We start from the raw sequence: 13,975 nt of genomic DNA, 5'->3' as shown, positions 1-13,975 counted from the left end.
AAAGCGAGTTTTTGCTTTAGAGGCCAAACATGAGAAAATGGCACCATTTGGTAAAAAAAATAAAATAAAATAAAAATAGTAAAAATGTTTAATTTTGAAGCCTTGCCAACAGAATAAAAAGCCTATTAACAAAGCCTGAATCATTTTATAGTTAAATGGCCCTGAGATTAAAAATTGTTTTGGTTTTGGTGGGTTTCGGTGGGTTTCAGTGGGGACATTTTTGTCCTTTAAGGTCCTGAGAGGAATAATTTTGTGTTACTAATGTAAAATAGATTTATTAAAGGAAATGAGGGTGAATTTGTAAAATTCTAACATGTGCCTAAATTTATGCAGTTGGCATTAACACTGGGAAAATGATTAAAAAAAAATAAAAAAAACTGAAAAAGACAAAAATGTCCATACGGACACACAAGGGTTAAAACATTAAATGTGATGACTCTGTGATGTTTACATGATTATTTGTATCATTTCATACTAGTGAACTCAAATGATTGAGTGGATTAAATTGTAGAATTGTAGACAGTTATAAAATGGACTAATCTAATATTTGGAGACATGATTCATTTATGTGCTGTCTCTATGTCTGTGTGATGACAGATTCCTCCAGAGAAGCAGCCGAGGCCGAAAAGTCTGACGATAGGGGACCGGAGACTCACGCTGTCGCTGTTTCATGGAGAATCATCCAATTTGAGTTTACACAACCCACTCAGCCCTCTGCCTGCCACACCGCACACACCACGCAGCTCGAGTGAGTGCACACACACACACATACACACCACTCACACAAATGGAGTGGGTTTTTGACATGATCTGTGGTTTTACTTTACCATTGTGCATAAATATGGTAATTAGTACATGTCAAAGCAGTATGTTATTTCTGTCTGCTGCCATCTCTATACCATGGTGCCAATACAGTAATGTTTAAAAAATAAAAATGTCCTCAAAATACAATACCATTCAAAAGTTAGAACTTGGTAAGATTTTTGAAAGAAGTTTCTTCTGCTCACCAAGGCTGCATTTATTTGATCAGAAATACAGTAAAAACTGCAATGTTGTGAAATATTATTACAATTTAAAAGAATTGTTTTATATTTAAACATGTTTTAAAAATGTAATTTATTCAGCATCATTACTCCAGTCTTCAGTGTCCTTCAGAAATCATTCTAATATGCTGATTTGCTGCTCAAGAAACATTTCTGATCATTATCAGTGTTAAAACAGTTGAGCTGCTTCATATTTTTTGTAGAAACATGATACATTTGACACATTCTTTGTTGAATAAAAAAGTTCAACATTTAACATTTATTTGAATCTTTTTTTAACAATGTAAATTCAAAAGATGTAATATAAGTCTCTGGTGTCCTCAGAATGTGTCTGTGAAGTTTCAGCTCAGAATACCCCACAGATCATTTATTATAGCTTGTCAAATTTGCCTCTATTTGGGTGTGAGCAAAAACACGCCATTTTTGTGTGTGTCCCTTCAAATGCAAATGAGCTGCTGCTCCTGCACCCTTTCCAGAAGAGGGTGGAGCTTTAACAGCTCGCGTTTCGGTTGCTCAACAACAACAAAGCTGGAGAATCTCACGCAGCCAAAATGAGGATTGTCAGTAACGGTGTTCAGCCTTACATTGTTCAAACCGGGGTCGGACAATTTCTTAAAAAACAATCTTACTGACCCAACCTTTAAACAAACAAAAATTCCTACAGTCATTTGAGGATGCTATAAATACACAGATCATCATGATCTAACGCAGTGATCCAGCACAGGGCACATCTGTGTAATAAACCTCATATTGTTCATCTTCCCGTAGGTTACACGTGTCTCCCGAGCGAGAGTGACTTCAGCGCACCTGACATCACGAACACACCTCCACCAATGCCACCCAAAAAACACCCTCACGAGAGCGAGAGCATCTATAACTCTACTTCTGAGGTAAGACACGACATGTGCAATCTAAACCTGGAAAATGTTTACATTATTAGCAGCCAGTTTCCTTTGTGCATCTAAATGGCATAAAAAGCTAAAACGACATTTTCAAACTGAAAATAATAAGCTTTCCTCTTTTATTTCACCCGTAGATCACGCCTCCTTTACCGACGAAAGCTGAAGTCAAGCCTCCACCGCCGCCACCCAAAACACGCAAGTCCATGCTTCCCAGTTATGAGAGCAATCCACAATAAACACACTCCGGTTCTCCCGTGGTACCCGCGTCTCAAATAATCGCGTGCTGTGCGGGTTCGATTTATGGAGGAAAAACTTCTGAACGGTACTTGCTCATGTTTTTAAATGTTCTGAGCTGAGAGAGATTGTTTTTGTCATGGTTATCTGGGATTTCTGCTGAAAATTTGACTGAAGATTATCATTGATTTTTTTTTTTGTAGCAGTTTCATCATGATAAAATGCTGTTTCTTATTTGGAAATGAACCTCTAGTGTGTATTTATTCATCACTGCTGGGCAGGAACGTGACCAAAGGTTGGTTTGTTTGTTGAATGTTCAAATCAGCCTCACATCCACTGGATTCATTAGTTGATCTAGACCTGTAGCTGTGCCTTATGAATAGAGAGATTTAATGTTATTGAAGTTTTTACTTCCTCTGTGCACGTATTCACTTTGCACGTTGCTCATAATTGTCGAGTTGTGCGTTTATGCAATTAACCCTTTTCTAGTTGAACTTCTTGAACCAATAATTAAGAAAAGACTGATTGTCTTTCTGTTTTCACTGTAGACCGCTACATTTGTATGAAAAACATTTAAAGGATTAGTTCACTTCTAAATTAAAATTTCCTGATAATTTACTCACCCCCATATCATCCAAGATGTTTATGTCTTTCTTTTTTCATTCGAAAAGAAATGAAGGTTTTTGAGGAAAACATTCCAGGATTTTTCTCCATATAGTGGACTTCACTGGGGTTCAACAGGTTGAAGGTCCAAATGTCAGTTTCAGTGCAGCTTCAAAGAGCTCTACACGATCCCAGACGAGGAATAAGGGTCTTATCTAGCGAAACGATCGGTCATTTTCTAAAAAAAAAAAAAAATGTATATACTTTTTAAAGACAAATGCTCGTCTTGCACTGCTCTGTGATGCGCCACGCATTACGTCATCAGGTTGGAAAGGTCACGCGTGACATAGGCGGAAGTACCGATCCAGTGTCTACAAAGCAAACGTGCAAAGATTAAGCCAAACACTCTATACAAAAAAAGTTAAAACAACGATATCAGATGATTTTGAAGTTGGAGGAGAAAATGAGATGGAGTTTTTCGCCCTACTGCGGTACTTCCACCTACATCACGCGTGACCTTTCCAACGTAATTACGTAATGCATGCCGCATTGCAGAGCAGTGCAAGATGAGCATTTGTGATTAAAAATGACCGATTGTTTCTCTAGATAAGACCCTTATTCCTCATCTGGGATCGTGTAGAGCTCTTTGAAGCTGCACTGAAACTGACATTTGGACCTTCAACCTGTTGAACCCCAGTGAAGTCCACTATATGGAGAAAAATCCTGGAATGTTTTCCTCAAAAAACCTTAATTTCTTTTCGACTGAAGAAAGAAAGACATAAACATCTTGGATGACATGGAAGTAAATTATCCGGAAATGTTAATTCTGAAGTGAACTAATACTTTAAGAAAGCCTGTGAACTGAATTTGGTGGTAGAGAATGCAAAAAAAAATGCATGTCTTGCAAAAAAGCAGATCAGATATTTTTGAATTCAGGAATACTACCTAATGTGTCAGCACTTAAATCTCACCTAAGTAAAGAGTTTCACTTCGCAGAACGGTACATTTAGTTTGGAGGTTTGAGATCATTAAATCATATTTAAGGTTTGCTTGTTCATGTACCTCAAGTCAAAATATCACTTCAGTAGTATCGGCACTGTATGGAAAAGCTGTATTTGTATACTGTATTTTTTGCTCATGATGTTCTTTTATTTCTTTATATGATACAGATGTTTAGATGTTTTTATTTTGTGATTCAAAATTTGTCTCTTGTCCATTGTGATAGAATGCAGCTGCAACTTTGGATGTGTAAATTATTCATTGTAATGTTTTTGAATACAGCGCTCCAGTTATGAATTTGTTTGTAGAATAGCAGGATCTGCACAGTCAAAGTTCACTGGGTAAAAACTACACGGCAATAATGTTGTTTGTAATGGGTTCTTATAGTAAGGTAATTTGCATAAAGACTGCATAGTTTTGTACTTTAAGAGAGTGTTTTTTTTTTTTTTGCAAATATGGTAATAATATTTAATTGATGTGCACATGGGAAATGCTCTTTCTGCATGAAATGTTTTGTACATTCTGTATTAAACCATCAAATTATCAGAACAAATGCGATAGAGATTACACACAATTCCAGGGAAACCAGAACAATTTTTATAAAGGGATTGTAGGTGTAAATATAGAATTATTCTTTACAGGATTATTTAAACTTGAAACTGTAATTTAAATTCCATTTGAATGAATGAATTAGTGTTTTTTATTTTAGTTTGTTTCATTCTGAACAAAAATACAATCCACTGGGATTCTGGCCTGGATCATTTCAACATTCAAACACATTTTTCAGTTTAGTAAATGCATGTTTTTAAGGTAATTATTTATATTTTTGTGGTCAGGCAGTGGGCAGGCAGAAACCCACGAATGAACAACAATCAAAACTGTTATTTGAGAATTTTTGCACTCCAGTTTGAATAAAAGTGCCAAAAAAAAATCTTGAATCAAACTGTTTACTAGTTTTTCCCACTAATGGAGTTTAATAGTTGAGTGAAATACCTTTCAGTCTAAATAAATCTTTTTTTTTTTCAAAACTTGACAGTGTGAGATTTGGTAAAATTTGTTCTGTTTAATTGTTTAGAATTTGCAGGTGGAATCAAATTAGAAAGAAATTAACACTTTTCAAATAATCACACTGAAAATTAGTTAATCGTTAATAGGCCTATAAAAATATTATTTCCTATGGAAGACATAGTTGTCCTTGCCCGAACCACTTCTAATCCTTGAGTTACAGTGCCTATAGAAAATCATTATATCCCTTTGAAATAGTTACTTTATCTGTCATACAGCCTGAAATCTGTAACAGATTGGAGTGGGACAACGGAGTTGGACATCCACGTGCAGGCTTTAATTACAGGAAGAGCGCAGCTGTACAGGCAGTGGGTCAAACACCAGCAAACAGATACAGGAAGGCAAGGCAAAAGAGAAATCCAAAACACAGGCAAAGGTCAAGGCAGGCAGCAAACGATCATCAAACAAGGAAACAGTCCAGGGTCAAAAACACAGGCAAGGACAAGGAACAAACAGAATGCAAACAAAGGCTAGACACTAGACAGGGCAGAACACTCCACAAGGTAGAAACAATACTCAGCAAAGTGTGTGTGTGTGTGTGTGTGTGTGTGAGTGCAGCTTATAAAGGGCCACTGATGGGAAACAGGTGTGAGTGCATGATTGGTTCCTAGGTGGGGAATTGTGGGAAATGGAGTCCATATAATGAAAACAGAGCATGGACCCAGGGCACATGTAACAAAATCAAAACTCATTCCAAAATATAAACCTTTTCCAGCTTTTTTACAAATGTTTACCTTATAACAAAAAAGAAAAGAAAAAGGCAACAGTTCAAGTCCACCGAGGTTAATCTTCTAACTCCTGACTGCTTTGTCGAATAAAATGGCGGATTCGGCGTTATGATTGGTTAGATCGCTTGTCAATCAAACTCATGGCGAAGGGTCAATTGGCCAGGTGTTTGATCTGGAAGTTGATTGGTTGCACCTGAGCAAGTTTATAATGGTATACTCTAAGGGGCTGATCACTTTACCAAACCAGGTATTTCACTAATTAATTTTTAATAATTCTCCAGAATGTTTTAAAATGTTATTTTCACTTTGATGATGAGGGTTATAATGTGTACATACAGCTCAAAAAATTTGGCTTATTTTATTTATTTTTTTCAGGATGTAATGTGACAAAAGGTAAAGATTTTCACAGGGTATGTTGACTTTCTACAGGCACTGTATACAAGAAAAAATCATTCAGTATTAATATTTTTGGTAACACTTTAATATGGAAGCTTATTTCCGCCACTGAATAAAAATTTTAAAAGGTATAATTGTGACTTTTTATCTCACAATTCTGACTTTTTCTTTTTTCAATTTGAGAGTTAAAAAGTCTGAATTGCGAGATAAAAAGTCGCAATTACCTTTTTTTTCTTTTTTTTTTGGTGGCAGAAACAAGCTTCCATAATAAGGTCTCATTTGTTAACGTTAGTTATGAGCTAACAATGAGCAATACATTTAGTATTTATTGATCTTTGTTAATGTTAATAAAAATACAGTTATTCATGTTATTTACAACTTTTAATGTCAATTTTTTGTTGAAATGAACATAAACTAAGATTAATAAATGCTTTAGAATTATTAATTCTTAGTTCATGTTAACTAAAGTAGTTAACTAATGAAATCTTATTGTAAAGTGTTACCCATCTTTTTAGACTAGCTTTTGCTTGATGACTTTTTATTATTTTATTCATTGTTTTATGTATTGTTTATCTTGTGTACAATGCCTTGAGAAGCTGCTTTTTAAAATATTATTAATGCAATATTCATCTATGGCTTTATTGAACATAAGCATTGTTTTATTTTGCTATTTGCAGTGGCCCTAAAAGAATTTGAATCTGTTCACAAAAATCTAAAATCATTTTAAATATATATTTTTAATTATACATGCACCTCATATTGACAACATATTTATAATTTTTAAAAATTGGCACACTGCAATGAACTAGTGAAAGCAAGAAGGCGATTATACAGTGTCTAAAATCATTGTGACAAGTTACTCTTTATTCACTGAAGTTGTTATATTGTTCTGGAGTCACAGAAGACCCCTGACTGTAAGGTAATGACTGCTCATCTAGTGAGTTTACGGTGCCCCAGGATGACATTATACACAAGACATCTGTTCTCTCTTAGTGGCCAGAAATGGAGGTCGTGAGTGTGAGTGGACGCAGCGGCAGATCAAAGCTGCTCTCCATCCCTCAGGCTGGAGATTACAGAGGGAATCTCGCCTGTGAAGGTGTCGCTCTTTTTCTGAAATGGATACTTCTCTCTGTTGTTCTGCACGATATGAGCCACGCAAAGTCAAGTATCCTCTAGACTAGAGCGGCAAATCATTTTATGTTTTTTTTTAATATTGAATGTTGAAGATATGATTTCGTTTGATGCCAAACCAGAATAGATCATATTAAACGTGCTGTTCTCCTTCTGGAAAAATGCTTGTTGCTTGATGCTTGAACATCATATAGTCTCCATAAGCCTGTAAAATGATTGACTGCTAAATAGCCTTTAATCTTACATTCCACTGATGGATATCTCCATGGTAACACCATGCCTTCAGAACAGGAGATCCTCAGTTTTTCAGTCGGAGAAAAAATAGATGTTAACCATTATATATTTATATTATTAGCTTAATAAATGCTTTTTTTTTTTTTTTTTTTTAATCAAGTGTTTTTCTTCATTCAAATGTGGTCCATTAGGTAGTGTGGTTTCTGGTCAGTGATGTCAATGACGAGAGGTTGAAGCATTGCCTTCTGTTGAAAAGGTTTTTATTTATTTTTTTATTTTTTTATCCCAGGCAGTTTTCTCATGTACTTGAGTCTCTTTTGATCTTTTCTCTCATTTCTCTCTGCATCAGGAAGTGTTCCCTGTGTCTATTGGCTCAAGATTTTTATATATTTTTTAAAGAAATTAATATTTTTATTCAGCATGGATGCATTTATAATGTTACAAAATTTCAAATTAATGCTATTCTTTTGAACTTTCCATTCATCAAAGAATATATCATGGTTTCCATAAAAATATGAAGCAGCACAACTGTTTTCAACATTGATAATAATCAGAAAGTTTCTTGAGCATCATATCAGCGTATTAGAATAAAGCAATAAGCCCCAAGGACAGAAGCCGTGGTTTACAGTGAATTTATAACAGCTAAGGAGCATTGTTACACAACGCGGAGCTGTTATAAATTCACTGTAAACCACGGCTTCACGGGGCTTATTGCTTTTATAAAACAGTTACCACACAATACATATTAAAGCCAAAAAATATGTATCAATGCAACTTTCATGAAGTAAAATCATTAAAAAGCATTCCTTCCACTGGAAAAAAATAGTCCCTGACTGTGAACAGCAACAGAAATGACGCCTCTAGATGGCGGCAAAGATGAGCGAGAACAAACATATGTTTACATAATGACTAAGGGTGGTTGCTAAGTCAGACGCAACATATACACTCAGTGGCGCAGAGATACATTTGTAATGCGGTCAGCTGTATTTTCGGGAATCTTACAACGGCTTTGGACGCGGCTCAACCAATCAGAATAGGCTATATGCACTGTTACTTCCTGGTTGTCGTTAAGCCAGCTCGGGCATTTCCGGTGAACTGTTAGCTGTTCATTCTGTAGTCGCTGTACATCGACACAAAACCATCAATGGTTGACTTTTTAATGTATTCATATTTTAATGCAGTTATCACATTTACCTAATTTAACAATAAACCAGTTTTATTGATTGCAATAAAGACGAAGCTATTGGGACCATTTAAAAAAGCTGTGTCTGTAATTAGACATGCACACGCATTTCCCCCCCCCAGCACTTCAAATGTTATTTTTAATGTGATGACCACAAACATTATTTGTTCATCCTTCTGAGATTGTCCCCATTATAAAACCGAACATTTAAAAATGTAGGAAATTCAACATTTGATACAGAACACTTATTTAAAAATAAAAAAGACAATAATTACCACTTTAACCAGCAGGTGGCGGCAAAGTAGCATTTATTTGTGCGTATATCAGTCATTTCCTCTAATCGTTTTTCACTTCGTTTTTGACTAAATAAAATAACTAGGTTTAAATACATTTTGTCAATGTGAAGTATGAAATACTCAAAAAATCTTAAGAAAAACAACAACTTTTCTTGTGAATGAAGGACACAGAAAGCGAGCACTACGCTTTCCCTGACTGTCAGTCAGTGCAGCGCAAGATCAATGATTTCAGCACACTTGTAAAAACACACATTTTATTCAGTAAATCTAACTAAAGTGCACAATAAATATTTAATTTTTGAAGCTTATTTTCACATAAAAGTGTGAAAACTGATGGTCGAATTGAATTTAGCTGAGGAGGAACACTGAGGTACGTCTTTATTTATTTATTTTTTATGCCGTCTTACGTTTGAATAGCTAAATTATTGCTATGCCTGACTATTTAAGTGACTATATTCTGATTATAAATTAAGTATTACACTACTGATGCTAAACACACCAGCAAATGACATCTCACCGGAAGTTTTCGAGCTGGCTTATATTATTGCGGAAGTTCTAAAGAACGCTCCGTGCATATAGTCCATCAAGGGCCGGAAATAGCCTATCCGTTATATAATGACTTCTGAAGGATCACTGAAGATTTATTCCATCACATTTTAAAATATATTCCAATAGAAAACTTTTTTAATTGTAATAATATGGCAAAATATTGCTATTTTTACTGTATTTTTGATTAAATAAATGCAAAAATATTTTATATTTATGATCGATAGAATGTGTAAAATTTAGTATAACTTATTTAAAAGTATTTAAACACTTGCGCCACACTTAAAATGTCTGAATGTCAATGCATTAGTTGAAAAAAAATCAAAGCAAGTGGCATTTACTTTAAAGAAAAATAGCACTTTTAAAGAAAAATGTTTAGTTGCTACATTTTTCCGTAAGGTCTAAAGTAATACACTGATGTTGTTTTTTCTTCTTCTTCTTTTTTGTATCTTGTATCTTTGTACTTAAAATGCTTGCTTTGGTTGTCAGAAATGAGTGTAATAATCGTGAACCCACTTCAAAATCAATTTCTCCTGTGAGGTTTTTTGAGGAGAGAGAATCTGACCTGAGCAAAAAACTTTTACTCTGTACAGATTTGTGTCTCTTTTACAACTCTTTTCTCCCTCAGACGCCTAGTCTATAAAAATAACATAGATGTAAAGTCTTTCATCGATGTTTCTGTGCTTAACAAGCTTGATGAAAGAGTCTGTCAAACTATTGTAAGAACCACTGTGGTGCTTTATGTAAAAATTTTGTTTTGTAACTTTAAAAATGAATAAATGAACTGCAGTGCATTTGCACAAAGACGATGCAGCACGTTTCAGCCCACAAAGGAGTCTTTTTACACAAAAGGCAAAGGAACAAATGTTTTTGTACTTTATTCATGTCAACCGATGACCAGTTACATTAACATGAATCTTCAAGGACTAGTAGAGCAGAATGATTGTGCAAACTTTCATGGCAACACAATGTACAATAACATATAAAGCTCAGACCTTAAAGAATGAGTTGAATGAAAATCTCAAGCGAAAAAATAACTAAAAATGCCTTTGCCATGGAAAAATGGCAAGAAGCTACACAAGCTACTATAAAAATTCTAAAGGCCAGTTCACACCAAGAATTAAAACTATAACAAGATAACTATAACAATATTAGCGTCCACACCAGCAGACGATATCATTCTGTTTAAGCGCGCTGCAGTTTTGTCGTCTCGAGCTCATAAAGCAGCATGGATTCCGATTGGCTGTCAATGTTTTTATCATTCATCGGCTGAAAAAAAAAAAAAACGTTTTGAAAGTGATTTCAAAGATATTGTTTCTCTGTGCCGTTATCTTTATAGTTGTGGTGTGGACTTTGCTATTCTTTTATATTTAGAACGAATTTTAGAACTATATCTTTATCATTATCATAACAATATCTATATTAGCGTCCACACCAGCAAATGATATCGTTCTGTTTATTCTAAGCATGCTGCAGTTTTGTCGTCTGCCACTTTAAATGCTCAAGCTCGTAAAGCAGGATGGATTCTGATTGGCTGTCAATGTTTGTTTTTTTTTGTTGGAAAAAAACAAACATTGTTTTCAGCTGGAAAAAAAAAAACATTCTGTGCCGTTATCGTTATAATTATGATGTGAACTCTGCTATTCTTTTATATTTAGAACGATTTTTAAAACTATATCTTTATCGTTATTGTTATAGTTAACTGTAAAGATAACTATAACGATATCTACATTAGTGTCCACACCAGCAGATGATATCATTGTTTATTCTAAGAGCACTGCAGTTTTGTCGTCTGCCACTTTAAATGCTCAAGCTCGTAAAGCAGGATTGATTCTGATTGGATGTCAATGTTTATATCGTTCATCAACGTTCTGAAAGTGATTCCAACGATATTGTTTTTCCGTGCCATTATCATTATAGTTGTGGTGTGAACTCTGCTATTCTTTCTATAAAGTTTTTTTAAAAACTATGGGCCCTATTTTAACGATCTAAGTGCATGGTCTAAAGCGCACGGCATAAGTGCACTTAGGGCGTGTCCGGATCCACTTTTGCTAGTTTAACGATGGAAAAAATGGTCGGCGCACTCGGCGCATGGTCTGAAAGGGTTGTACCTGGTCTCTTATTCAGTTATGGGTGTGTTTTGGGCGTAACGTGCAATAAACCAATCCGAGTGTCCCATTCCCTTTAAAAGCCGCACCAAGGCGGATTCGCTATTTACATGGTGGAATTTGCAAGTGGAAAAACAGAACGCTTCTCTAGTGAGAAAATGGATCTGCTCGTGCGCAAGCAGACCATCTACTGGACAAGCCGGATTCCACCAAAGCATTTTTATCTTTATGCATAATCTTTTACAGTGTAATCCTTTTATTTTTAATATTTGGCATGTTTGTGTGCTGCTGCGCATCCCTGTGTTTGTAATAAGCAGAGTGTACGCGAGTTGTGCACCCGCATATGGGCGCATATTACTAATGTGCTCTTTAAATAACAAAAAAAATACTGCACCATTGACTTTAGAGCAGATTTTTGTTGGTCAGTGGCGCAGTCATTTTAAGTTGCCTCAAAATAGCAACACGCCAACAATGCCTCTGAACACACCTCGTTTTCAGACCAGCACACCCATGGGAGCACAAATTTGCGCAAATGCATTTGTTATTTAAACAACGTGGTGCAGGACATGAAAATGATAACTGTACTGGGCTGAAACTAGCAAAAAACACTTGCGTCGCGCCTGGTGCTGCATTGTGCCGGTTGTATGATAGGGCCCTAGATCTTTATCATTATAGTTATCGTCCTTGGTGTGAACGGGCCTCAACTCTGGGTTAGTGCCCATGGCTGTGCTCGTGCGGTTCTGTTTTGACCTCTTCGACCTTCATTCTGCTGAAACAAGGGTACTCATCTAAAAAGAGGTTATAGGAGGCGATCAGTTCCTTCCAGTAGCTTTTTTTACCGTAAACCAGCACGAACGCGCTGACTGTGGTGTAGATGCTGGCGAAGAGAATGGTCAGTGCGAGTGTGTTCTGCCTCAACAGCACCACCGTCATCTGCGTGTAGATGTCCACGGCCACAAAGCAAATGTACACAACCACCAGGCTCAGGGTCATCTTGATGACCCGCATCTGCGTGCCTAGCTTGGGCCCGTGGGCGCCATTGCTGCTGGCCTTCATGTCCAGAAGATGTTTTGCCAAGTGGTATGAGATCGAAATGCTGCATTTGACCATCACGATGCCTGGAACGATGTCGGAGATGATCACGTAGTAGAAGACGTAGGCGAGCCCGGTCGTATCGCTGGGCATGATAGACCCGCAGTCACCCAGTTCGGTGGCGGTGCCATTGTAATAAGTGAGAACGCTCAGCAAGGGAACACAATTGGCGAAGCCGCTCACAAAGATCACAGCCAGGGCGGTGTGAACGTGCTTGACGATGGCCTCCTGGATGCGCGTGTAGCAGTGGACGGGCTCCACCACCAGCTTAGTGCCGTAGTAGAAGGTCAGGAACGCCGTGCTCCAGAATATGATGAGCTTCAGGCTGAAGATGAGCACCAACAGGATGGCCTCCGTCAAGCTGATTCGGCACACGGTGTCGATCACGTCCATCGTCTGCCATAAGTAAGTGAGAACCTGCTGGGAGATGCTGGCCAGGGCGATGGCCGTGATGATAAAGTCGGCAGGGTTGAGCTTGTGCTTCTTCCGGTAGCTTCTGTGGTTGACCAGAAGCAGGTACATGTTGAAGAAGATGGTGAGAATTGCCAAGAAGCCCGTCAGCACCCAGGCGACGAGTTTATCCACAGACGACAGCATAATCGATGGTCAGATTGATGGTCTTAACATACACACAGGAAAGAAAAGGAGATCTCTTTAAAATATCTTCAATGATATCAAATGCTCAGGTGTCTGTTTAGATGTTTCTCCTGAGAAAAAGACCTCAGTAATCTTCTAGAGCTTCAGAAAAAATGTCAAACAGTGTTGTTATTTGTTAACTAAAAGTATGTAAAAAAAGGTTTTCGTTAATTAAAATAAAGCAAAATAAAATATAAATGTTAGGTTAAAAACTTATTACAAACATTAAAATAAGCTGAAGTACTAAAACGCAAATAAAATACTGTAAATGAAACTAAATCAAAATTTTAAATGAAAGTAAAATAATAAAATGACAAACTAAAATGAAAACTGAATATATTTATATATATATATAAAAAAGCTAATTCAAAAGTACAATAATAGTGTGTGTGTGTATATATATATATATATATATATATATATATATATATATATATATACTTAGATATACTTATATATACTTAGATACACACACACACACGTGTGTGTGTGTGTGTGTGTGTATCTAAGTATATCTAAGTGCTATCAAACGATTAATAAACGTTTGTTTACATAATGTGTGTACTGTGTATATTTATTATATATATGTAAATATGCATGTATATATTTAACTATGTATGTATATATATATATATATATATATATATATATATATATATATATATATATACTAAAATAACACTGGTCTTAAACTATAAAGAAATGCCAAAGTCTGCACTCAAAAGTCTGCTGAAATCCATATTCATTTTATAGCTCTATTTTCTTACTGTATGACAACT

The 13,975-nt window shown here is 36.0% G+C and overlaps 2 protein-coding genes across 2 annotated transcripts in view; one reads left to right on the top strand and one right to left on the bottom strand.

The window, feature by feature from the left end:
- dock5 (dedicator of cytokinesis 5) overlaps positions 1-4,532 on the top strand; it is a 75,050-nt gene extending 70,518 nt beyond the window's left edge. Inside the window, 3 exon segments of the mRNA XM_051904448.1 lie at positions 598-748; positions 1,812-1,933; positions 2,080-4,532. Of these exon segments, the coding sequence (XP_051760408.1) occupies positions 598-748; positions 1,812-1,933; positions 2,080-2,181 (375 nt within the window). The 3' untranslated portion in view covers positions 2,182-4,532.
- Positions 4,533-12,179: 7,647 nt separating this feature from the next.
- LOC127518123 (uncharacterized) lies at positions 12,180-13,450 on the bottom strand. Its single transcript, XM_051904481.1, has one exon. The coding sequence runs from the start codon at positions 13,155-13,157 to the stop codon at positions 12,180-12,182; it is 978 nt and encodes a 325-aa protein (XP_051760441.1). The 5' UTR covers positions 13,158-13,450.
- Positions 13,451-13,975: the final 525 nt, after the last annotated feature.

Source organism: Ctenopharyngodon idella, chromosome 8, assembly GCF_019924925.1.
Source record: "Ctenopharyngodon idella isolate HZGC_01 chromosome 8, HZGC01, whole genome shotgun sequence".
Classification (NCBI taxonomy): Eukaryota; Metazoa; Chordata; class Actinopteri; order Cypriniformes; family Xenocyprididae; genus Ctenopharyngodon; species Ctenopharyngodon idella.
This window is presented reverse-complemented; position numbering and strand designations above follow the sequence as displayed.